Raw genomic sequence first — 25,967 nt, forward strand, 5'->3', positions numbered from 1 at the left:
CTTTCTTTCTTTCCTTCTTTCTTCCTTTCTCTCTTTCTTTCTCTCTTTCTTTCTGTCTTAGTAACAACTCAGAAGCGTAAGTGTTAGGCAAATGAAATGAAGTGACTTGCCCAGGGGGTCACACAGCTAGGAAGTGTCTGAGGTTAGGTCTGAAACCGAGTCTTGCTGATTCCACGCCTGGATTTGTATTCACTGTGCCATCCAGCTGTCTCATTGCTATACTTTCCATTTACTTGTTCAAGGTCATATGGTTTGAGAAAACTAGGAACAGAACTGAGATATTTTGACTCTAAGTCCAGTGCCTTTGCCAGGAAAAGAATAATAAAAACTAGCCTTTATATTTCATTTGAAGGTCTGCAAAGCATTTTACATGTTATCTCATTTGATCTCACAATAGTCCTGACTTAGGTAATATTATTGTCCCCATTTTGTAAGGTAGAAGACTAAGGCTAAGAGAGATTAACTGACTCATCTAAAGTTGCCCTAAGGCAGGATTTGTACTCAGGCGAAAATAAGAAAGTTTAATTTTCACCTGGACATGAAGAGGGAAGACAAAGACAAATGCTAATCCTTTTACCCAGAACTGGAGAAGAGGAGGCAATACACAACTGAAGAGGTTTCTTGTAAAGGAGGCTTGGGGTTGTGGTTTTCTATTATAAAAACAATGTCCCTTTGAACCCAAAGCAGAAATGTATGTGCTTTTAAGCTGACATGTGATATGTAGGATGCATGCTGGAACTGAGATCTTGGAGAAGGAAGCAGAGTACTGAGAAGTCACAGCAGCCTTGCATTTGTTCCAGCTGACGTAGCAACTGCTTCTCAGAAAGGGGAAAGGAAGGGGCCCCAACCCTGCTCTGAAGTCAGTTCCTAAGAGTAGAGCACTCTGGGGAGAAAATGCTCTTTAGAAGCTTGCTTTGTCTAAATGTTGTTTTCCCTGCTCTTGGGTCCTGGGACTCAGTGGTACCCAATTAGCCTCCATTCATTCCTCTGATCCTCCCCAGAGAAAAGAAGTCAGTGTGCCTAATATTGCTAAGCCCGAAACTCCATGAGGTAGAATAACCATTGAGAGGGCCATACATGGAAGAAAATGTATAAAGTCCTTGTAAAGTTTTATTATTTTGAATTTGAATCTATTACAGAAAGAAATCAAACCTAGAGCTAGCAGAAGAATCTTTAGTCCAGCCCCTCCACCCTTTTAAAATTGCTTAATTGTGTTTAGTTATGCCTGACTCTTTGTGACTCCATTTGGAATTTTCTCGGTAAAGATAACTAGAGGGGTTTGACATTTCTTTGTCCAGCTCATTTTATAGATCAGGAAACAGTGGCAAACAGGGTAAAGGGACTTGCCTAGGGTCACACAGCTAAATGTCTTCAGGCCATATTTGAACTCAGGTCTTGCTGTCTCCAAGACTGGTGCTCAATCCACTGTGACACCTCATTGCAATTCCAATCTTCATTTTTTAGACATAATGGCATTGAGACCTAGGTAGTTAAGTGATTGGTGCAAAGAGACCCAGGTAGCAAGGAGCATGTAGTCTATGAGCTCATGAATGCTTAGGGAAAGCTACTTAGAATACCAGCGCTCCCATCCTACTCTGCCTGGCCGTGGAGATATGTCCTTTCACTCTGACCTCTTTCTCTTCCTCCTCCTTTTTAATAAAAAGCCTTACTACTATTGGTTTCAAGGCAGAAGAGTGGTATAGGCTGTGCAAGGGAGATTAAGTGACTTGCCCAGGGTCATATCATGAAGTGTCTGAGGCCACATTTGAACCCAAAAACCTCTCTTCAGGCTTCACTTTTTCCACTGAGCTGTGCCCTATGACTTTCTTCTATAATACATTGCCTTGAAACCATAATCAATTGGACTACGTCTAAGGTTTTCCTTACTGGGATAAGCAGCACCACAGTAGAAGAGATGTGTTCCCATTAAGCCATTAAGGCAATAATGACTAACTTCCTGTCCCTACAGGTCAACTGTGTTTTCCAGACTCAAATGATATTGTGGATCAATATAGTCTACTAAATCCTTTAATATGCAATTTTGCCTGATGACACTCTGGTTGGAGAAGGACCTAGACTAGGAGCCTTGGAGAAGGAAGGAGCCAGAAGTAAGGAGATCAAGTATTAAGGAAGAAAAATGATGTTTTTATTTTAAGTTTAAGAAGTGGGGATCTTTGGAAGCAAATTTTATGCTGATTGATATTTGGGTAAGTTCAAGATATTGGTTTAATTTATTGTTGTATTTTTGAGAGAAACTATTATGGATGACAGTGACCTATGCTTAGAGTTGTAATTAAGGAAAGGTAGAATCTTATTGCAGAGCAAACCTAAATGCCAAGGAAAGAATCTAAAATGTCACTTGTTCCATATACTCAAACTCATTTATTTCCATTTCCCCTGGAACTGCTGCCTCAAATGAAAGGCGATTCAATTACTGTTGCTTTCTAGCAATTAACCTCACTCCTTCCCTCTTCTCTTGTATCCCAGGAAAGTGAAAAAAAATACACACACAACTTAGGAAACAGGATTGCACACATTTTCAAGGAACTTTTGGCCTTGTTCCCCAGGGTGATTCAAATAAACTTTAATTTTATAGAGATTTGGCAGGGAAGAAGAATGAATAATATCTGGCAATGGTATAATGAGCTTCAAAACAGAAATAAAAAGGCATTAGTGTGGAACTGGGGGGATGAGGAGAGGGGGACGAACTTCAGCATACTTACATCAATGGCTCCAGTGACTTCGGCTTAATAAAGATGGCAATGGGATAGAGTTGTGCAACTTGTAACCGCTTGATAGCATTTCCTGATACGTCGAGGATACAGTGTTTGCCCTGATGAAAAAAGATGTAGGGAGGGTCTTATTCAAAGAATCAGAGAATGATAAGAGTTTGAAAGCTCATCCAGTTCAGTTTCCCACTCAATGCTAGAATCTTCAGTAAGATTTACTCAGGTTTACCCAAACAAAATGGGGAGATGAGTGGTCAGTTGAACACCTAAAATGATTAGGAGCTCACTATGTCCTAGAGGCAGACTATTCTGTTTTGGTACACCTCTGTCAAAAAAAGCCTTCCTGTTGAGATATTGATTCTAGTTCTGTGACATGAGGATATGATTTTATTTTCCTCAAGTCAAGCAAAACAAGTTTTCATATACCAGATTTTCTTTACTCTTCTTTTTTCAAATCCTTTCCTTCTGACTTAGAACCAATACTGTATATTGGTTCCAAGGCAGAAGAGTGGTAAGAATTAGGCAATGGGGATTAAATGACTGGCCCAGATCACACAGCTAGGAAGTGTCTGAGGTCATATTTGAACCTAGGACCTCCCATCTCTAGGCGTGGGTTGCAAACCACTGAGCAACCTAGATGCCCCCAGATATATAACAGATTTTCAAATTCTTGATGAGATAAGTCATGGCCCTACTATAAGGTCTTCTCCAGACAAAACATCCCCTGTTCCTCATATTCCATGGTTTCCATTCCTACAACCATCATGGCAGTCCTTCCTTGCACAATGTTCTTTCTAAAACATGAGTCCAGAATTGCACATGATCCTCTAATCTCTAGTGAGCTTTCTCTTCTCAATAGATTTCATCCGGGCTATACATTTAACACTTAGCTATTTTTTAAGGAGTAGAGAAAGGGCCATAGAAGAGAGTCAGAGAAGGGGCATACTCCAGGTTAAGAACATGCCTGACTAATTTTGGAACAGAGGCAGGACCATAAAATACCATATTGGTCCAAATAAACACCCCACTCCTTCTAAAATTTGCCCGCATGATATCTGAGCATGGTCTCAAAGAGTTTCCTCTAATTGTCCTGAAGTTGTCCTTTTGGTTTCTTTTCATGAATGAATTTTTTATATTACGGACAGACTTTGAAGAATGGACTCTGTATAGGAAGGGATCAATGTGCTGTAATTTTTTTCTAGTTATTTGTTAGTCAACAATTATACTGATAAGGCATTTCCTATGTTTGGCTATGCACATTTTTTACAAGGGTTTTGTTTTTGCATTAAGTGGGGGAAGTGAGGAGGAGAGGAAATGAAGGCTTCCTGACAGAAAATAAAATATTGGAATATACTTTATATTTTTCAAAAAAGATCTATTTTCAAAGTGCTGCCTAAATTCAGTGGCCTATATTCAGATCACTAGAGAGTACGGTTTTCTTGCAGGCATCCTAAATCACCCATGGCAGTAATTCCCAAAGAGGTGCTCTTAAATGTTGTTTTTATTAATAATAGCCTTGTTGTAATATATACTTGACCTTCTCAAGGTGACTACTCTGTAGACAGGGCCTTTTTATATATATGTTTTAGACTGTTTATAGGAAAAAAATCAGTGTTGTTACTTTATGGCATTTATTTGTCTTAGACTATATTGTTTAAAAAAAATTTTTTTTAAACCTTTACCTTCCATCTTAGAATCGAAACTGTGTATTGGCTTTAAGGCAGAAGAGTGGTAAGGGCTAGGCAATGGGGTGAAGTGACTTGCCCAAGGTCACACAGCTAGGAAGTGTCTGAGGCCAGATTGAACCCAGGACCTCTTGTCTCTAGGCCTGGCTCTCTGTCCACTAAGCCACCCAGCTGCTCCCAGCTTAGGCCATATTTTAAAGAATAGTTAGAAACAAGGGCTCTCTTTACTAGAACCCATGGGGAAAATTGGATTCCTTTCCTATGCTTGATTCAACCTCTAAGAGTCCTATTAAATGCAGGTTGGAAGTGTTTTATATGTGGAGAGAAGATGAATATAATACAGAGAAGAGCAGATTAAAATCAATGACACTGGACAGCTACTCATCCATAATCTCGAAGTGAAGAACCAATTGAGTCCAACCAGTCCTTGAATTCAAAAGTGAGCTCAGTCACTGAGTTCTAGCATATGCAACTTTATTCATACATTCCAAGTTTAGATCTTAAGAAGTTCTCATCATAGACACTTTCAAATAGTAAATTCACGTTCTCTGCTCAAGATAAAGTTCAAGGGAAAAAAAGAATATAGATAACATATAGATATAGTATATATCATATAGATATACATAAAATAATAGATAATATACAAAGAGAAAAATGGAAGCAATTACTGGGATACTCCAATAATCCCAAAGATCTCTATCATGGAAGTGGGTACTCCCTTCCTGCCTCTTCTGTGGGATCCCTTAAATCACCATGCTGGCAAATGATTAAGCCAATTCATAGTAGAAAAACAGTTGCATGCACCAATAGAAAAATGGAAGGAATTACTATAATATTCCAATATGCCCATGGATCTATCATGGGAGCGGGTATTCCCTTCTAGCCTATCCTGGGAGACTTTCATGTGGACTCCCATAAATTACCACATGAGCAAATGATTCTGCTCATTTGCAGCAAAAACAATGTGGGTATTTCTAGTCAATAAGACAGATTGGTTCTTGAGGAAAAGGAAAAATAAAAGCAACCTTCCAGCATAATATGTTTATTATTTTTCTTGATCGTTGATGATGAATTGAACAACATATTCCCAGAACTTCATTTAAATTTAGAAGCCTTAACTTGGGTTTATACCAGCAGAACAAAAACAAAACCATTATGATCAAATCAAATTGGCACATGTTTAGTCCAAATCAAAACTGTTTGCTCCTAAATTCATTCATGAAATTGGTTCATGGTGTCTAAAAGGGACCCAAGTCAGTTGATTAAGATGTAAAAAGATTTTGAAGCATCTAAGAAGCCTGTGGTTGTTGCTGCTGTTTCTTTTCCCAGTTCCAGAATCCCTGGAAAGAAGGGGTCATCTTTTTCTTTTCATTCAGGGACTTCATTCTCAGCAACCCGATTATATCCCTTACTCCTCTCCACACATTTCCCCTTCTCTCCCACCCACCAAACCTTAGTGGCTTTGGAGCTTTTCACAAAGAAGTACCCTGGAATATAATTATTACAATAAATAAAGAGAAATTCAGGCTCTTTACTCATGCTCATGATTAGAAAGTCAACACAGAAACTCGTTCAGTGCTTTCTACTACTGTCCATTCTGTTCTTGTTCACTAGGGGTCTGTTACAACTTGGTCATGGACAAAAAGAATACCTGCAAACCTCAGCAGAGAAATGCATTTAAATGAAAGGGTCATTTCCAATTTCTAGGTTATCCATCCAAACAAACTCCCATATTGAGAGTGGAATAGGTATAAACTCCAAATCCAAAGGGATGGATAGATTTCCTGGAAATTTCAGAATTCCATTCTTTTTTAAAATTTTTTTAAATTTAAGTTTTAAATTAAAAAAAATATTTTTATGGTCATGCAAAACATACTTCCATATTGGTCACTGTTTTAAGCCAGAACTCGATTCTAAAGAGGCTGTCCCTCCTCTAGTCAGGAAAGAGATCCTGATCCCCCATGATGCTTGTAAGAAGATGAGTAAACATACCCTCTCTGCAACGAATCGTACAGATTGCACGCTGGTTCCATATAAATTATCATTGTACTGCCCGGCTTCTATAAATTTATGCTCTTGGATATCCTTCTCCATTTGCTCTCTTGAAATGACAAAATGATAGTCTCTGCCATCCACCTCATAGTCACGCTTTGGCCTTGTGGTATCTGTGAATATAGATAAGAGGAAATGCAAATATTTAGGCATTTTCCACTTGCTCCGCTGCCCTACTTGCCAATATGTAATTTAAGGGAAGAGCTTTAACAGTGTATGTGATGGGGGCAGGAGAGAGGGTGCTAGGTGGCTCAGCGGACTGAGAACCAGGCTTAGAGATGGGAGGTCTTGGGTATTGGTTCCAAGGCAGAAGAGCAGAAAGGACTAGGCAATGGGGGTTAAGTGACTTGCCCAGGGTCGCACAGCAATGACATATATGAACCCAGCACCTCCTCTAGGCTTGGCTCTCAGTCCATGGAGCCACCTCACTGGCCCCACCAGCTATTATTCTTCATTCATCAGAGAATAAGGTAAACACCACCTTCAGAAGACAGAAGTACATGACGAGGAAAGACTTTCTCTGATCACAGAGGAAAGGCACAGAATTACACGTTGACATTGCCCCAGAGAAAGAACCCAACACGACATAGGGATTAAAAAGAAAAATTATACTCACGAGGTACACAGGAGCCAAATTTGTCAGGGAATTCTGATATCAAGTCATCATTGATCCGGTCCTTCATAGGACCCAGAATAATAACTGGCCTAGTATAATTAACTGGAAAAAAAGGAAAAAGAAATATGTTAATAGAAAGGGCACGCTTTGCATTTTAGCCTCTTCGGGAGTATAAAATGATCCCTGTTCTCGAGGTTCCTAAGATGTATTAAAATGGATTCACATAATGCCTAATATATTTTTTCAGTGAGTAAAGAATCTGTCAGTCCCTGTGTGGGGGTGTTGATGCTGAAGAGTGAATCTGTCTCTTTGTACCCAAATATTGGAAGTTATTCACAAGAATGAGTGACAGATCTGTTTATCAAAGGAAACAATTAAATATTTCAGAGTATCCCTTTTTCCTTCTGGTTGTACCTACATGACAAAATCAAGTCAATTGAGTGGGAAAAAATTAGCCAAATGAGCTACTGGGTCACTGTATCAACAAAGACTTTGCAAAACAAGTCTATATTTTTCTAGTATTTTTTTTTGACTCATTAAGCTAAAATCTTTGCTTGTGTTCATTCTGAATATCCCAATTTCTCCTCCAGAGACAAGAATAATGAATTAGGAGCCAGTAGGCAGAGGATGTAACTGCAAATATAATTTGACCATTAGTTCATTGTGTGACCCTGGGCAAATCACTCTGTGGCTTAATTTTCTTACCTGTGAAATGAGTAGAGAGCACTATGATGGCAGCTTCCTAAAATTTTTCTTTAAATATATCATTCATAAGGGGATAGCTAGATGTTTCAGTGGACTGAGAGCTAGACCTAGAGACAGGAGACACTTCCCAGCTGTGTGACCCTGGGCAAGTCACTTGACCCTCATTGCCTAGCCCTCACTATTCTTCTGCCTTGGAGCCAATGCACAGTATTGATTCTAAGACCAAAAGTAAGAGCTTAAAAATTCTCTTTTGCTTGGTCCTAGAAAGCAGAACTAAAATCAGTGGGTGGAAAATGCCAGTAGGTAGAGTTTAGCTCAGCATACAGAAGAAATTCCTAGTAACTAGATGTAGTGGTAGAAAACTATAACGAGTTTCTCTAGCAGGTAGTAAGTTCTCTGAGACTGGAGATATAATAAATATAGAATGGATAAATATTTGCTATATTTGCTAGGGACACTGAAAGTAGAATTCACGTCCTGGAGAGAGTTTGGACTAGATGACCTCTAAGGTACCACACTTTTCATTCCAGATTGTGTTGCTCCCTTACTTTTCTAGGGATGCATGAACAATCTCAAAAAAGCCAATAAAAAACAACAACAGCCCCAAATTCCAAAGCACTGGCATCTGAGCCCTTCTGCTATATAGTGAAGTAAGGTCCAATTCAGGTTTCCTATGACACATCCATCAATGAGTATTTATTAAGTGCCTGTTGTGTGCCAAGCATCGGCAAATAAAGATATGGCTGGCAAATGGTGTTTCATTGTCATGGAACAGTAGCTAGAAGTCTATATTCTTTGCCAATACGAAGATGACATGATTTTAGGACTACGGAAAATGTTCTACCTTCTTGGAAGATTCTTTCCCCTACACCATTTTATGAAAAATATCTAAATTTTTTCCATTATAAAAATTCTGAACTGTTACCATTTGCTTATACTTTAGTGTGAATGAACGTCTTTTCAAGGAGAAGAAATCCTGAGAACATGAGTTTTCATATGGTGAAAATCTTGGACTAGACTCTTGACATTTGCAGACTACTTTGGTCTCCATCAGGGTGTCTTGGGTGAGAAAAGCGGACAGAGTTGAGAGGGATAAACTTTGCTGATATACTCATTTTGCTTATGGATTTTGGAGCTAGAAGGATCTTTTGGGGGTCATCTAATTCAATCCTTTCATGTTATGAATGAGGTAATCCAGGTCTAGAGATGTGATATGATATGCCTAAGGTCACACAAGTAGTAAGTAGCAGAATTCAAACCTAGTCCCTCTAATTCCAAATCCGGGACCCTTTTCCTGAATTTACTTATTTCCCACCCCCCTCACCCCCAGCCCTTGGGTTGTTGTGGGTATCAAATGAGACGATATTTGTAAAGTCTTTAGTACAGTGCTTGGCACATAGAAGATACTTAATAAATACTTCTTTCAGCCTACGATATTGCTCAGCCCTTTCCTCTACAGGGCATGGCCAACAACCAACTCATTCCAAAGAGTATTTTTTTACGAAGAAGATTCTGGGATATTTTTGTTGATTTCAGAAGATTTAGTGGAAGATTTCAGTTCAGCCCTATGTCCTAAAAGAATCTGTTTATTATTCATAAGTCTGTGCTGGCTTCCAGGCTTTCAAAGAGGCTCAGTCAAAAGTAGTCTCCAAATGGCAATGATTCTGGCCAATGATTAGCTCGATGATGGTGTAATCTCTGACCAGTGTCACACACCACCTAAGGACCTTTGCTGCTCTTTGCCACAACGGGTAAAAAGAATAAGAGTGATAATTAATAAAATTAAGCCTTATCACTATGAAGTTCTAATAGGAATAATAACAATGAATATGATAACAATAATAATGATATATAATAATGATAATAATAATGTGAATAATAATAATAACAGCTGATATTCTTACAATCACAAGGAACTTTGACTTAAGCTAGAAGAAACCTGAGAGGTCCTTAGTCTAACTCCCCTGATTTATAGATGAGGAAAAAAGCTCACAGAAGGGCAGTAACTTGCTAAAGGTCTCACAGGATTATTTGCAGAGCTAGGATTTGAACCCAGGTCCTTTTGACTCCAAAGCTAGTATGCTTTTCATTAAATCCCTACCACCATAGAGTAATTATAATACCATTAATAACAAGTCTTGGGGTAGCTAGGTAGCATAATGGATAGAGCTCCGGGCTTGGAGTTGGGAGGTCCTGGGTTCATATTTGGTCTCAGATACTTCCTAGCTGTGTGACTCTGAGCAAGTTGCTTAACTCCAATTGCCTAGCCCTTCAAGTATTAGCATTTTTATTCTACAGAGGAAGAAACTAAAGCTCAGAGTAATTCAGTCTACTGAGCAATGGAGTCAGGATTTGAATTCAGGTCTTTCTGATTCCATTTATAGCACTCTGTCCACTTACTCTGTCAATCTGTCTCTCCATATAAATCATTTCTGTCTCTCCATAGAGATCATTTCATTTATATATGTCTGTTTTTTTTCAGATTGGACAGTTTTAGAACACACCGTGCCAGGCAGTTGGTGGATCAAACAGTGGAGTCAGGAAGACCTGGGTTCAAATCTAGCCTCAATTACTTATTAGCTAGGTGACCCTGGGTAAGTCATTTCACCTCTGTTTGCTACAATTTCCTTAACTGTAAAATGGGCTACTGATAACACTCACTTCTCATGTTTGTTGTAGGGATAAAGTAAGATCTGTAAAGTGTTTAGCCCGGTGCCTAGCACATAGAATGTGCTATGTGTAGCAACTGAAATGTTTAATTTTAATTACAATTAAATTTTAATTTTTATCATTATACATAATAATAATAAAAATTATAATAGCAATAATATAATAATAACAAATAATAAATACTAAAATTAAAATAAATATATACATATATAAAAATTTTAAAATAAAAATAAAAATAAAAATTTCTTAATTTTAAAATAATTTATTATTTGACTGGTCAAGACATCCTAATTATGGTCAAGTGATTCTCTTGACCATCATAAGACAAATGAAAACTCCTGGCCCAGGTACTTATATGCAATTTTTTTTGGAGCTCATAATTTGGCTCTTGCCTTGAACATCCAAAGACATCTCTAATTGGCAGTCAGCTAATTGGGAGACGGACCATCAACTACTCAGCCCTTCTCAATAAATCCACAGGTAAAAACCTATGCTGGAAAAGTATTTTTGCAGAACTTTCCTGTGAAAGGACACATTCCTCAGCACAAAGAGAGTGCAAAAATCTATAGATCGAATGGAGCCGGGAATTCTCCTTAATGTACAAGAACTGATTTGAGGCTTTTATAATCCAGGACCCTGATATAAAATAAAACAGTACACGAAAAATAAATTCTCACAGAGGTTCATGGTAACTACTACTACCGTGCTGTCACTTGCCCTTATCAAAGCCAAGGAACCAGAAAAACCAGTGGACTTACTTTCCTGCCTTGTGACAGGCTCGTAAGAAAGAATGAGATCCTCTTGTCCTCCTAAGAAAAGAAAGAAAAGTTATAGTTGACTAGTAGCAGATCATACGACATAGCAAACTTCTCTTGTCCCTAAGTACAAGAAATAGAGTTCAAAGTTAATTTTCCTTTTAAATCTCTTCTTGAACCATTTCCAAAAGCTTCATCTATTTTCCAATGGTTTATTTCCCTGACCCTGACTAAATGGCTTTATTAATTTCTCAGTATGGTCATTTCCCCAGTAATTCCTTGTCTAGCCCACGGGTGAAAGGCCATTTTTGGGTTTCTATATGGTCCATTTGGGTCATGGTTTAAGAAGAATTGTTCTGCCAGGCCTAACTGTTGAGTCTTGATCCAGTATCTCTACCCAAGGAAAGGGTTTTATTGAGAGCCCATCCGTCACTGAAACGTTGTTGACACACGGCTAGAAGCATCTTGGATTGGTGACAAAACTTGTTGAAAATCTGTTTATTCATTACCTCTATCCACCTGCTAACTCCCACTCTGTGAGTAAGAAGATGATCACTTTAGAATATGTTATGATAGTAGACTTTGAAAGGTGACAGATTTTTGGACAGAGATTTTTGGACAAAAAAAAAAAAAAAGACCTCATTTCTTTGTGATTTTTGGTTACCATATTTTTATCCCCTGAAGAAGCAGACCCAAAAAGCCTTGGTATGAGCCAAGATTCCCTGAGATCTCCATCTGGCAGCCTCTATGAATTCAAAACTATTCCTTTAATAATACTAAGATTTAAAAATGCCAAATATAGAAAATATTAGTAGATATAATTCACAAATAAAAGCTCTTTGGGGGAGTATAAAGGGGTCCTGAGCCCCAAAAGGTTATGAATTGTTGCTCTAAAGAAAGTGTTATTTAAAAAAAATACAACAAAAATCCACCACATGTCATTTCTTGGAACAAAAGATCCTAGGAGCAGGCTGCCTAAAAAAATCACAGATTTGGGGTTAGTGATGCCATCTCCAGGAAGCTGCCCTGGGCCAATTTGGGTGAAATTTTCTTGAATGTGACCAACTGTTAAATCATTGATTACCCTTATTGCCAAAGTTATGCTAAAGGGAAGTGAAGGCCATGCTGAGAAATCTCCCATCTCTTTACATGACAAGGAGTATTTTTTGCTTTGCTTTGACATAGAGCAATGTGTCAAACGGTCCTTGAATGATAAACATTTTTTTTAGTTAATTCATTTTTGAGACAATCTGCAGATAACAATTTCCATGCAATGAAGAGAACTGGCCACTCAGTCCCTCTAGGTCATGAGTCTCTGCCCTTGTATCAGTTTAGTTGTCATTAGCATCTCCTTTTGTGAAAAAATAATTTACATAGACCATGCCTAATTCTTTTATTTGTAGAGGAACAACTAAAAAATATGAAATGATGCTATGAGGTAGGGAGAAGATATTTGCCGGAAACTTCTGAAGTAAAGAATGGGGAACTATGTCATCTTAATAATAATAATGATAACTGGCATTTACATATCAGTTTATAGTTTGCAAAGTGCTTTACATGTTATCTCGTTGAAGCCTGAAAAAAAACCCTCAGTGGTAGGTGCTGTTATTATCCCAATTTTACAAATGAGGAAACTGAGGCACAGAGTTGTTCAGTGACTTGCCTAGGTCCTGAGGCAAGATTTGAACTCAAGTCTTACTGATTTCAAGTCTAGCATTTTACACAGTGTGCCATTAGCTGCTTCATCTTGCTACTAAAAAAATAGTATTTCAATGTTTTCCCTTAAGGGGGTACAATTGAAATTTCACATTACTGATATTAGGAATACAGAAGGTATATTTGTTGGAGGGGGTGGGGAAATTACATGTCCAGGATTTAAGAGTAGACACTATTTTTATTTTTAAATTATCATTCTATCTAGAGATATATGCTATGGAATAAAATAATGTAGAGGAAATTAAGGGAGGGAGAAATGTTAATTCCTGTCTTCCCCCCTCCTTCCATAAGACAGGGTCCTTGGTGGCCACTGGACATTTCATCAGAAACCATTTAATTAGCAGGGAAAATGCTTATTATGAAATATTAAAAGTGTGGAAAGTCACATGGTGTGTCAGTCCAGGGATCACTCTTCTCAATACCTTTTTGGGGAGACAGCACTAATGCCCATTTAAATGGGGGACCATGTGTAATAGGGTTCTATTATATGGTTCTATTATAAATATACATGTAATTCACACATACACAGGTATATTACATGATTTTGTTTTTTTAGATATGGATAAAATAATCAGATGATGGCTAGAGTTTCCTAATAACCCCTTTTTTTCCCAAAGGGAAATCCATAGTCTAGAATTTTATACAGAACTTTTAGAATTATAAAGTCCTTTTCAATATTAACTTGTTTGATATTAACTTAAGATACAGTTACTGTAGGAATCATTAGCCTCATCCTATAGAAGAGGTTAGAAAAGGTCATATGACCCTTAAGTTGGCCATTCAGCTAATAAATTTCAGAGGCTGGATTTGAACCCAAGTTTCTCTTCCCTCCAAATCCAGTCGTTCTTTCCAATATTGGATATTTGAAGCCACGTACAAATGCAAAAAAAAAACAACTGGGGAGAGGTCTCTTCCAACTGGGGCTTGGGCATTCCCCCAAATGAAATGTCCTCATATGCACTATTTTTATTTTTAAACACAACTGGGGAGAGGTCCCTTCTAACTAGGGCTTGGGAATCCCCCCCAAATGAACTGTCCTCAGATGCCCCGGCATTCCCAGCTCACCAGTTCTGGTAAATGATTTTAAGGGGCTATTTTAAAGACAAATCCAAGTGAGATTTTAAGTAGCCCATTTGTAATTGCTTATAAATAATTCATGATTATGAAACTATAGGAGACCAACTTCTAGCATTTTTCTCATAGGATGTGATAGTTCTTTGTCTGGCCATCACATTTCGATTTGTTTTTTGAATGGCCAAATGCATATACCTATTTATAGCAGACAAAAAAAAATCACTCTCCTAAGCACAATCCATGTGACTGGGCATCCTGAAAAATAGCCTCTGGTTGATAAGGTGCCATGTCACACTTTGCACTCCTCAAAAGGAGCCCTTGGAGAGAGAATGAGATGATAGCTGGGCATTCACCTACTTGCCCAATTTTTACACTCATGGTCAAGAATGGGAAGCCACAGGGAGAGAGGCAGAGTGAGCAGGCGAGGGAAGGAGGGGAAGAGAAAAGAGGAGATCGCCTGCTAGTAAGGACAAGATGAGAAGAAGACAGAAAGGAAGAAGAGAAGGAGTGGAGGATGACAAGGCTGAGCCTGGGCCAATATCAAGGGCACATCATGGCTTTCCTCTCTATTGATGAGATGCTTAAATGGGAAAATGCTTCAAGGCATTGAGGATTTAGGATTTCTTTGGTGTGGTTCCTTCCCTTATGGGAGCAAGTCATCTATGACTCAATACATGGAAGATGAGGTTGAGAAAAATTTATCACACCTTGTGGTTAAGCTGGCGATGAGCATCTTTACAATTACATAGGTTGTTCCTTAGAGAACAGACCCAGAGGCTACCATGCTATAGGAGGTCTTTCCAGATTGGTAAGCCCAAGGCCTTTCATTGCCCTGATAGGATACTGGGGGGAGAAGGGCTTTAAGGGAGAACAGAAAAATGCAGAATTCTGGGTTATGATCCCATTTTAAGAATGAGAGGATTCTCTGCTTTCAAACCTTGAAAAATGTGTCCCTGCTTAAGATACTGCAAAAATTTCTTTTAAAAAAATACATATAGATCTGTGATCCATATATATATTGCTGTGCTTTTCCACCAAATATAAGCTGTTTTGTCAACACTTTAAGATAATTGCCATTCATACCTTGTTTGTTTTTAGAAAAGGTATGGGCACCTGGGGAGAAAAAACAAAACAAAACACATGTGAGCTAACTCCCTGCCCATTTCATGGTTCTCTTTTTAAGAGCCACAGGTCTGGGAATGCAAGAACAACTGGGGGCTGTGTGAACTGCTCACAGTTATCAGAGCATTCTGTGAGACTTTACTGGGTCTTTGCTAATAACTCCTTGAGTAAATCAGAACAACTAAAAAAGGGCAGGTGGGTGGCACTGTGGGGTCTGAAGTCAAGAAGACTCATCATCTTCTTGAGTTCAAATCTGGCCTCAGACATTTATTTACTAGGCAACTTACTAAACTTTGTTGACTCAGTTTCCTCATCTGTAAAATAAACTGGAGAAGAAAATGGCAAACCACTCTAGTAACTTTCCCCAAATGGAAGCCCGAAGAAGTGGACAGAACTAAAACCCCTGAACAACGATGACTTAAGTACAGGAGACTTATGTGGAATCGGGGCTCACAGGGAAAAAAAGCAGAATTGTTTCTGGGCATGGATACTTGAAAGCTAGAAGAAGAAAAGGATGGTATTTTTTAAAAGCCTTGCTTTGTGCCTAGGATAAGATGACTATCATGAATAAAATGGACTCTCGATATTTCAAAATGGGGAAAATACAAGATGGTGAACTGCAATTTTGCTTTCAAGTTTAGAGGACTGTCTAAGTCCCTGATATTTCTATATTCTCTCTTGCTTGCTTGAACTCAAAAATATCCCTTTTGCCATCTGCTTTCTTTGATTTCTGGCAGCCTATCCCTACACTTCATCCCTTCTCTGAGTGCAAGGGGCTCCTTCAGATAACTGGAAGGCCTGGTTCAAAATTTGTTTCAAAAACATGACTCATTTATTTTCCTTATGTGAATTCCTCTGCTTCAAAATAGTCCATTTGGGCTTTTTTGGTTGACAAACACACACAATTAATGAGGCAGTCAGCCTTTGGAGTTACACTGTGGAATTTTCCCTCAATGACACCTCGAGGAACATAACCAAACTCTGGACGAGGTGGCTCTAAAAATGTGTGGTAGAGATACTGATGGCATCTTTAATTCCTTTTATGAGAAGAGTGGAACTTCCAAGGCATATGGCACAGCACCCAAGAATGCAGGTCCACGTATTATGGATGCTTTTCAGAGATACAATTATATGACTGGGTGATAATTTGGAAAATTTTGTAAGGTGATATTTTGCATAATAAGGCAATATGCATTCTAATTAAGCTGCATATTCAGCTGGCTTCAAACAAGGGTGAAGCAGAGGGAATACTTATTCGTGCATAAGAATTAAAGGCTCAGAAAGGTCTGAGTCCCTGATTCTAACTACTGCCAGTTCTTGACATCTCTCCAAAGCTAATGGGGAAAGGTTTTAAGCATGAGAAATGGTCTCTTAGATTTTAAATTTTGTAAAATTTTAAAACAGCTCCTTGTTAGGCATATGAAGGCAGTGAAAATGAGAGCAAGTATCAATAAGACACTAGGAAAAGACAGAAGATTAGTGCTCAAAAGGTAGGTCTGCACTAATTAATCATTATTACTAATGAAAATTTCTTATCAATCCCCAGTTTTATAACATTTTCTGAAAGGTTGAAGGATAGTTTTGGTTTCTTTTTTGAGCCATGAAGTCCTTGTTGATTTTCATTCACTTGAACACAGCAAAAGTTGTGGAGTTGACCCTCTGAAGCTGCCCCAAAGGAAACTGGGACTGTATAGAAATAAATACAAACTTACGTTTTCTAATTGTCTAATGCCAAGGATTTCAATTTTTGGCTCTCTTTTCTCATCACGGTTAATTTAGTTTTCTTTTTTCTCCTTCCTTCCTTCATTCCTTCCTTCCTTCCTTCCTTCCTTCCTTCCTTCCTTCCTTCCTTCCTTCCTTTCCTCTCTCAAGTCCTCCAGGAGAAATGTTTGTAAACATTTTTTTTTTGTATTTTATAAATTCTAAAACCTTTTAAGGTAGAGAAAGGGATGAAGCACATATTTCTTATCAAAGGAACATGTATTTAGAGCTGAGGTTGTTTAGAGGCTATTAAGTCTAATCATTTCATTTTATAGATGAGAAAACTGAGGGCCAGAGATCTTAAGTGATTTTACTGAGATCTCAGCTAGTAAATAAAAAGCTAGCAGGACAGCTAGATGGCATAGTAGAGAGCTGGCACTGTCAGAAGTCCTATGTTCAATTCCAGCCTCAGACATTTACTAGTTGTGTGACCTCAGGGAAGGTACTTACTTTGCCTCAGTTTCCTTCAATGTAAAATGTGGATAATAATAGCACCTACCTCCCAGGGTTGTTATGAGGATCAAATGAGATAAGAGTCAATCGTAAAGCATTTAGCATAGTGTAAGTACAATATGTTAGCTACCACCATTTTAATAATTATTATTAAAACCTGAGAAAATATATTCTACTTCTGGAAAATCCCAATTTTTGGGAGAATTTCCCTTATACAGGCAAAATTATATTTCTCCCATTAATTCCCATGCATCAAGTCATTATTCTACCTCACAGGGCCATGTGAAACAAATTTAACCTCTTTTCCATGTGACAACCCTTACACTATTTAGTGATAGCCATTTCCTCTCTCTCCCTACCCCAAGTCTTTTATTTTTTTCTCCAGGTTAAATATATCTAAACATGTCTTCAAGACATCCTCATATAAAATGGGTTCAAGTCTTCTCACCATCTTAGTTGCCTTCTTTTGAACACATTCCAGGTCATCGATTTCCTTTCTACAAGGAGGAAGCCCATAAGTGACCATGATGCTTCTAACAAAGCTGGATCAGGCCACATACACTAGAATAAGATTATACCGTCCTCACAGTGGATGCCCCAATGCTTCTATAGCAGCCTATGAAACACACTATACTGCTAACTAATATGGAGCTTGCACTTCACTAAAATCCTTAGGTCTTGTTCATATGAGTTGCTTTCTGGATTTTGTACATGTATAGTGGTATTTATTGAACTATAGTTCAATATTGAAGTATAGGCAGTTGGCAGATTTTCAATTTAGAGCTGAAATGAATGCTGGAGATCATCTAATCCAACCCTTTAATTTTATAGAGGAGGAAACTGAGGCATAGTAAGGGCAAATGACTTGACCAAGGTCATCCATGTATTTATTCTAATGCAAATATCCTTATCGAATTTCCTCTTGTCATCCCATCAGACTGTGGAAATCTTTTTTGATACACAAAGTTGAGGATACAAAGCCAGGATAGCTTTGTATAGTAAGATAAGTAAGGATAGTAAGAAAACAGAATCCAGAGGCAAAAAGATCAACAGTTTGATGCCAAAAAAATAAACAGTGTGATGTGGCTATCTTTAAAGCTAATGTAATCTTGAGTTGCATTGATTAAAGTATAGAATCCAAGAAAAGAAACATAATAGTCTCAGTGTATTTGGTTCATCTTGGGAGGGTGAGGGTGGAGGGAGCATTGGTATTTTTAAGGGGAACACTGGCAAATTGAAGAATGTTTGGAAGAAACAAACCAGGATGGTGAAGGACCTGGGGACCATTTTATTTGCCTGGCATATATTCCAGCACTTCAAGAAGTACTGTACTCTGAATATGGCAGGCAATCAGTCAGTAGACACATTATTCCTTGAATGTAGTTGAATTTAAATAAGAACCTATTGAAGGACCTAGAGAAGAGGAGAACGATCACTGCCTTACGTTTGTTATGGAGAGGATGGATTAGATTTGATGTATGATGTTTCAGAAAGCAGAACTAGAGAGGGTGAGTAGAAGTTTTTGGCAAGTGGAGTTCAGCTTAATGTAGGAAAGTTTCTATCAAGGAGAATTGTCCCCAAAAAAGAAGGGACTAGCCTTATGGTGTAGTGAATTAGCATCGGTAGATGACCACCTGTGAGGGATATTGTACAGGGGATTCTGGGTTAGGAAACTGGGTTAGACAACATTCTTTCTAAGAGTCTATAATTCCCTTTTAAACATCCATGGACTTAAAAAAAAATATACAAAAAGCCAGCCTCCCTAGTGCTTATAAAACTTAATTACCGGAGGCAGCTGGGTGGCTCAGGGAATTGAGAGCCAGTTCTAGAGACAGGAAGTCTTAGGTTCAAATCTGGCCTCAGACACTTCTGTGCAGTGTGACCCACAGCAAGTCACTTAATCCCCATTGCCTAGCCCTCACTGTTCTGCCTTGGAATCAATACATAGTATTGATTCTAAGATGGAAAGCAAGGGTTTTTAAAAAACCAGCTTAATTGCCACTGAAGGACTTTTCTTCAACCTGATATTAGAGAAGGAAGTTTATTAATCTAGCTCAAATGCAGAAGGACTGCCTTAACATGCTGATAGAACACATTTTTAAAAAGGAGCAAAGAAGATAACTTTTGATCCTGGGCTTTCCCCAAAGAGCATTTTCTTCTCTCTGGTTATGTCCAAAGGATGGTGATACTATGGATTGAAAACAGTAAAATGAAAATTAAAAAAAAATATTTCTCTTGTTTACCCGATAGTAAATCGCAATCATATTTGTGTTTTCCTTTCACTAAATCAAACAGTTATTTTGGCATCATGAACCAGCCTTTCTTTGTGACTCATTCTGAACAGTAAATGGACACCATCTCCTGGATTTCATTTCCCAAAACCTCATGTTGTTAGGGTAAGAATCAATCCTAGGTGTAATTCGAATAATGATTTAAAGGAAAGAACCTATACTGTAATTGATACCCAATAGATCATAGTACACTTTATTCTTTCTGCCATTTTCTAGAATTCCTGGCAATTGCTCTTCAAGGAATACATTTTACTGAAATGCAAATCAATCTTGAAAAAACAATCAGGTTTTCCAATCATAGTATTTACCTGTACTGGACACCGTAGCAAAGACCAGTAAGTAGGTGGTATGGAACCATGGTTATATCCCAATGCTCGGTGTTGGGTTGCTGGTTTCACATGATAAGCAAATGGCTTGAGTTGACCAAATATATAACTAAAGAGAATTTTTGGAAAATCATCTACTTTTTCCTCCATTGAAGTTTCTTTCCCATTAGGATTATTTCACTTTGAAGTTAATAATTTTGGACTTTTCCCTTCACTTTCCCCCAAATATGAATACCAGAAGAATTATTTATTTCATCTATGTAAGAAATTTCCATTTGCTCCACTGAAATAAATCATAACCCATCCATGATATAGGGATAACTCCTAGGAAATTGCATGAGGTACATGGAAGTTAATGATAGCCACAAGGTATCACAGCTATTAAGCTGATTGGATTTGAACCCAGCTCATCCTGACTCCTAGTCCACCACTTCCATCTGATGGGCCAAACAACAGTCTCTTTGATGAGTCGCTTCAGCAGGCTCTGGTTGCCATCAAAGTCCTTTGCCAGAATTTTACCTGAGGGGTCAGTCTTTAAGAGGCTATCACTACATCCTTTCTCCAGATTATGGATCATGTAGTGGTTTCATTTCAAGCCATTTGCCCCAGAGAAGTCAGAACAAGCTTCTGGCACTTAAAAAACAACCACCAAACTTAAAAAAGGTCAAACAGCAAGCATCGCCAAAGACAAGAGCCACAAACAAAAGCAAGAACTTACTGTAGCTACTTTCGCTATCGCTGGCATTAGAAGAAACATGTTCTGCAAGAACAGTAAAGCAAATTAAAAGAGATCCCAAGCACTGTGGAGCAGCTGAAGCTGGAAGGGGCATGGCCATGCACAGTCAACAGAAAGGTGAGCAGAAGTGAACTTGGAGCCAGAGAGAATGAGCTCATTCTGGAAAAACGTTAGCTACATGAGAAAATGAAGATGAAAACTTGATCTCTGTATTATGGGGATCCACCTACCCAGTCCCCACCCCAGGACTTTTTAGGCACATTCATTCCATCCTCTTGTCTTTTTTTACGATGAGGGCCAGTTATTCAAGTATATTTCTATATCACTCAGCTACAATTAAAAAAACAAAAACCCCTCTTGCCTCATTTATACATCGTTGTTTTCCAAGCAACTTTAATAAAGGCAGTTTTCCAGGAAAATTTAATAATACAAGCAGGATGATTTTTTTTTATTATTATTAGGAAAATGGATTTTTTTCAGCATGAAGGAACAATTTCCATGCAGGGTCTTCTATCCTTCTAACTAGCTGTTAGTCACTGTGCAGGAGTTCCTGATAAACGCATGATATCCTTTATTAGTATGAATTGATGTTTTTGTTTTGCTTTGTTTTGATTTCAACACTTTCTAAGAAATAATTCCAGGGAGAGAAACAGTTGGAATAATCTTCTGCTTTGATTCATAGAGTAAAAGCTTTTGGTGAGCAATTGCAAAGACTCCATTACTGAGTTACCTGTTAATTTCTTTCTTTCTAAGAATCTAGTTGTTTGAGTGAAGGCTCCCTAGGAAAGAGATGGGTGAACTCCTGGAAACTGAGTCTATAATACGGACATATAAAAACATGTTTTAGAAAATATCTCAGGGATACAGGTTTTGCTACATAAATTAGGTTCCTATTTCTCCAAGATCCCTTCATGTCTTCCTGATTACTTTAGTTGTAGTTATGTTGCTAGAATTTATCATTTTTGAATTAATCACCTTATAAAAAGTATTTCTTTTAAAGATGACAATTATTATTTGTTTTACTTCCATAGTTTTTTTATTTATTTCTCACCAATAAACAATTATTATGAACAATTACAGTTATGAATGACTTCTATTCCATTGGCTTACTGTCCATGCAGGATGCCATTTTGCTTTATATGTAAAAATACTATAATTTATTTACTATTATACATTGTCTCTGGCAATGTACTGGTTTGTGGGAGCATGAGCTAATAAGGACAACAATTTTGCATTATGTCACACAAAGGTAATTATGCTTGGGTTTTTTTTTTTATCTGATTATAACTATCCCTAACCTTTGGCAAGCAGTTTCATACTATTGGGTAGAGGGGAACTGAGAGAGTATGAACTGATTAATTAATGCTCATCCAACCCCTTTATTGCAGAAATAATTCAAAGTAAATACCCTACTAATTTTGGTCAGTAGTGCCATGTATGTATGTATGTATGTATATACAAAACACTTTATTTTATGATTTAAATAACTTAGAGAAGTATCTAATTAACAAAGTAATTACTAGAAAAATTCCTACTAGCACCATGTACCAGTCAAAGACTCTCTTGCAGTATCAAATTCAACTCCTAAATATCATTATATCACAAGAGAAATTGTCTTTATGAGGAAAGATAGAAAGATTAAACCATGTCCATATAAGTAGGTAAAGACCCAAACCCCTAGTTATTTCTTCATTAATCAGTTGACATTATCAAATGGAAAAATATAATGAGTCTTAGAAATAATTTTTCAAAAAGGATTTGCTCATTAATTCAATTTTGAGAGAGTATCAAGCTCACATTTGAAAAGCTTACGGTCTTAAGTGATCTTAATTTACTGATCCTAATAACAATATTACAAATGTTCTTTTTTATTTTCTTCTAAAATTGAAAATTAGACAGATCCCTGTCATTATTATTAACATTGTCTCTTTAATATTATCAATCAGAATTTAGGCATCAGCCTTAATTACTATATGAATAATATGGATAGGAAAACTGACAAAAAATGTTCAAATTCATCATAGTGTTCAGATAAGGCACTGTTAATTTTTCTTCAAGGTAGCAAACATCTGTGTGAAGATCAAAAACCTTAATCATCTGGATGGTCAGTAAAAGGCAGCAATTTTTGATTTTTTAATAACAAAATCAAAGATTATATAAATGTCTTTAATAGGGCAAAAATTAGATCCATGGATTTATCATCCTCACTTTTAAATTCTGCCCCTCTATGCTTTGGAAATTTAAAAAAAAATTAACAACTGTTTAGTATTTAAATGTTATAAAACTTGAAAGGGTAGTGTAAGAACCCACTTTTTTTATCACCTTATTTAATATTTAAAAAATAAGTGCCATAAAATGAAATCTAACATAACCAGAGAAAGAGAGAGAGAGAGAGAGAGAGAGAGAGAGAATATTTTACTTAGCCCTTTGAAATTAAATAAGCTGACAGAAAGCCTTTATGGAAAAGTTAAATGACAAACCTATTTGTCAATTTATATGTCACTAAATTATTTATTCTTTATCTGTAATGATATTTTAATTAATTTTTTATTATTTTTTATTATTTTAATTAATTTTTTAATCCTGAATTATGATTGCATAATATTCAATGTGATATAGTTAGCCTTTGTTTAAGAACTCTGTTTGGATAGATGTGGAACTTTTCAGATTAAAATTCTCTGCATTGAACTGAAAAATATGTCCAGGGCACTTTGCTGTTATTTTTGGATCTGAACTAAGAAAAGGACCGAAGAGTAAGTAAAGCTTCAGTTAACAATGCTTTCACTCAAGTTTATAAGCCACCGAAGCACAGACTTAGAGGGATGGCATACATCATCTAGGCCACATCCTTGTCACTGGGCATGCTAGTGCTCCAAAGCTTTCTGGATAGGTGGAATGGAATTTTGCAATTTGTTTAGTCAGAAAATTCTTTCTTAGCTGAATTTAAGATTATAGTGTAGTCTTTAAAGAAAGCTATGAAGTCTTTTATCAATTTCTTTTCATGTGAACTAAAGTAAAATTTTTCTTATTTCTCCTATTGTTACCTAAAAGAGTATAAGTTATGTATAACCCTTTTTTTTCTGAAAGACTTTCCAGTGATTTGTTATGTAATAATCTAGCACTGAAAACAGAATAATCTATGGCAATGATGTATTCACTACAATTAAAGAAAAAGAGATACATCACGAGTAAAATTCTGTTTGCTCTCTTTTGATTGGGTCATAAAAACTAAAAGGCAAGAGAGGGGTTGGAGAATTTTAACCAGCTGAATTTTAATATCCATCTGGATTTCATATTTGTCTATAATACACATATAAATAAAACATTGGCTTGATTGAATTATGTTCCTTTCGTATGGATCTGTTCATGCATACGTCTTTCTTGTTTTTGTTTGTTGGAGTTGTTTAGCCAGCAGTGTTTATATTTTTCAGTTTGTAAGAAATTTTGATGGGGCATTCTTTTATTTTTATGGGGGATGCATGCTAAGATTTTATTGATATTGTGCCCAAGTTTGATGTCCTTTCCCCACTCCACAAGACAATGTTAAAGTATCCCACTGGTCAAGAACCCCACAAGATAAAGTTTTCATCTTTAAAGAGATAAGCAGTTACTCAGGATCCAATTTTCTTCTCTTATTTCTGAGAAGCTGTATCATGATGAGCAGTTTTGGAGAACGAATAATGAGTTTCATCATGGAATTGGCTTAAGTGACTCTGAAAAACAGAGCCCCAGTCCAGTGTCTTTATTTTGAACGTAAGAAATGAACAGCTTCTGAGAATTTTGCATTATATTATTAAAGAAAGCACGATGAGTATGCGATGCAGTTGCAAAGAAATCACAACAAAATTTCTGGCCTCTGTTATTGGGTGCCTACGTGATAGAATCAGCATTGAAGGAAGAGAAAAAACAACAACAACAACAACAACCAGGCAGTGTACTATGGTGGGTAAGTGAGGTTATTAATTTGGAAGAATGAGGCACTACCTAATTAGCATTCTTATGACATTAATTCTATAGACTAGATGAATTCTAATTGGTTAGATTTGCCACTCTGGGCCACAAAATGGAGAACCTGACCATCTGATTATTATTTAATGCAGTTAATAAATTACTGATAAACAAATGAATACGTTTCCCAAATTGTATTATACAAACTCTTCAAGCCGGATCACTGTAAGTCAGAAAAAGAAATCAGTTAAGGTTAGATCACAAAGGCATGTTCATAAAAGATCATATGGCTCAGTATTTACTTTCTCGAATGCATGTCCCCCTTACCTAAGAAACAGTGACTTCTGCAAATAGCACAGCACTAACCAACTGCAGGAGTGGGGAACTCAATAACAAAAATCCCTCGTGAAAATACCAATGCAAGAACACAAACTACATTTCTCCTGTAATGCTCTAGAACCCTTTGGTTGCCCTTCCAGTCAATGGGGGTTCTTCCTCTTTGCAAGGCTACTAGGCAGCAGAGAAAGTGATGCAAGCGTGTGCACCAGGGACCATGTTGGGAGCAACACATGATCAAAAATGGAAGGTGTTCCCCGAGAGAGAGGAGTTAAAAGAGTGCCTAGTACACTATGTTTTTTAATGTTGACATGCAGAACAAAACAACTGAAAACTATTTTGGGGGGTGGGAGGGGAAGTGGGGAGCATTCACGGCTGGGTGACAAATGAAATTCTTGTGCATGCTAGGAATAGAAGGGCTTCAGAAAAGAAATAAAAGTCAAACTGAAAAGGAAAGGGGGAGGGAAGGAAATTAAAAAATAATAATAAAAAGAAAGAAAAGAAGGAAAAGGAAAGTTACAGTGACCATTCCTGGGAACTTACTCAGAGTCTTTGTTCCATAACCGTCGTCACCTAATCCGGGGATGTCCTGCATGGAAGTCCCCAGAGAGAGCAATGAGAGAGGAAGAACAGCCGTAGAAGAGGAAGGAAGAAGTCAGTGGAATTGAAATGGATACTACCATGACAGACCATGTTGACTAAGCAATCTGGATCTTTGCTTTCTTTCTCTCTCTCTCTCTTTCTCTCTTTCACATTTTCTTTTTTTGGAAACAACTTTCACCCCCAATTCTACATTTGGAGAGCCACTCTGGTTTTTTTTTTTTCCCAAGAAAAATCAGAGCTCCAAAAGTAAAATGATATAAACAAAGAAAATTTCAACAAAAAGCAAATAGAGCCCAATCAACAAATACACAAGGGAGGCCAAGTGCACAAACAATCAAATTCAACTTAGATTTTTCACAACAAATTCACAATTTTACTGGTAAAAATTG

The 25,967-nt window shown here is 37.3% G+C and overlaps 1 protein-coding gene across 1 annotated transcript in view; it reads right to left on the reverse strand.

Moving 5' to 3' along the window:
* DLG2 (discs large MAGUK scaffold protein 2) overlaps window positions 1-25,967 on the reverse strand; it is a 1,542,336-nt gene that overhangs the window by 11,010 nt on the left and 1,505,359 nt on the right. The window contains exons 19-24 of the mRNA XM_044668933.1: window positions 25,519-25,564; window positions 20,674-20,715; window positions 11,216-11,266; window positions 7,083-7,184; window positions 6,407-6,579; window positions 2,724-2,833 (exon numbers count right to left, since the gene is read on the reverse strand). Of these exons, the coding sequence (XP_044524868.1) occupies window positions 2,724-2,833; window positions 6,407-6,579; window positions 7,083-7,184; window positions 11,216-11,266; window positions 20,674-20,715; window positions 25,519-25,564 (524 nt within the window). The remainder of the gene's footprint in view (window positions 1-2,723; window positions 2,834-6,406; window positions 6,580-7,082; window positions 7,185-11,215; window positions 11,267-20,673; window positions 20,716-25,518; window positions 25,565-25,967) is intronic.

The sequence above is a fragment of the Gracilinanus agilis genome, chromosome 3 (genome assembly GCF_016433145.1).
Source record: "Gracilinanus agilis isolate LMUSP501 chromosome 3, AgileGrace, whole genome shotgun sequence".
In the NCBI taxonomy this organism is placed as follows: Eukaryota; Metazoa; Chordata; class Mammalia; order Didelphimorphia; family Didelphidae; genus Gracilinanus; species Gracilinanus agilis.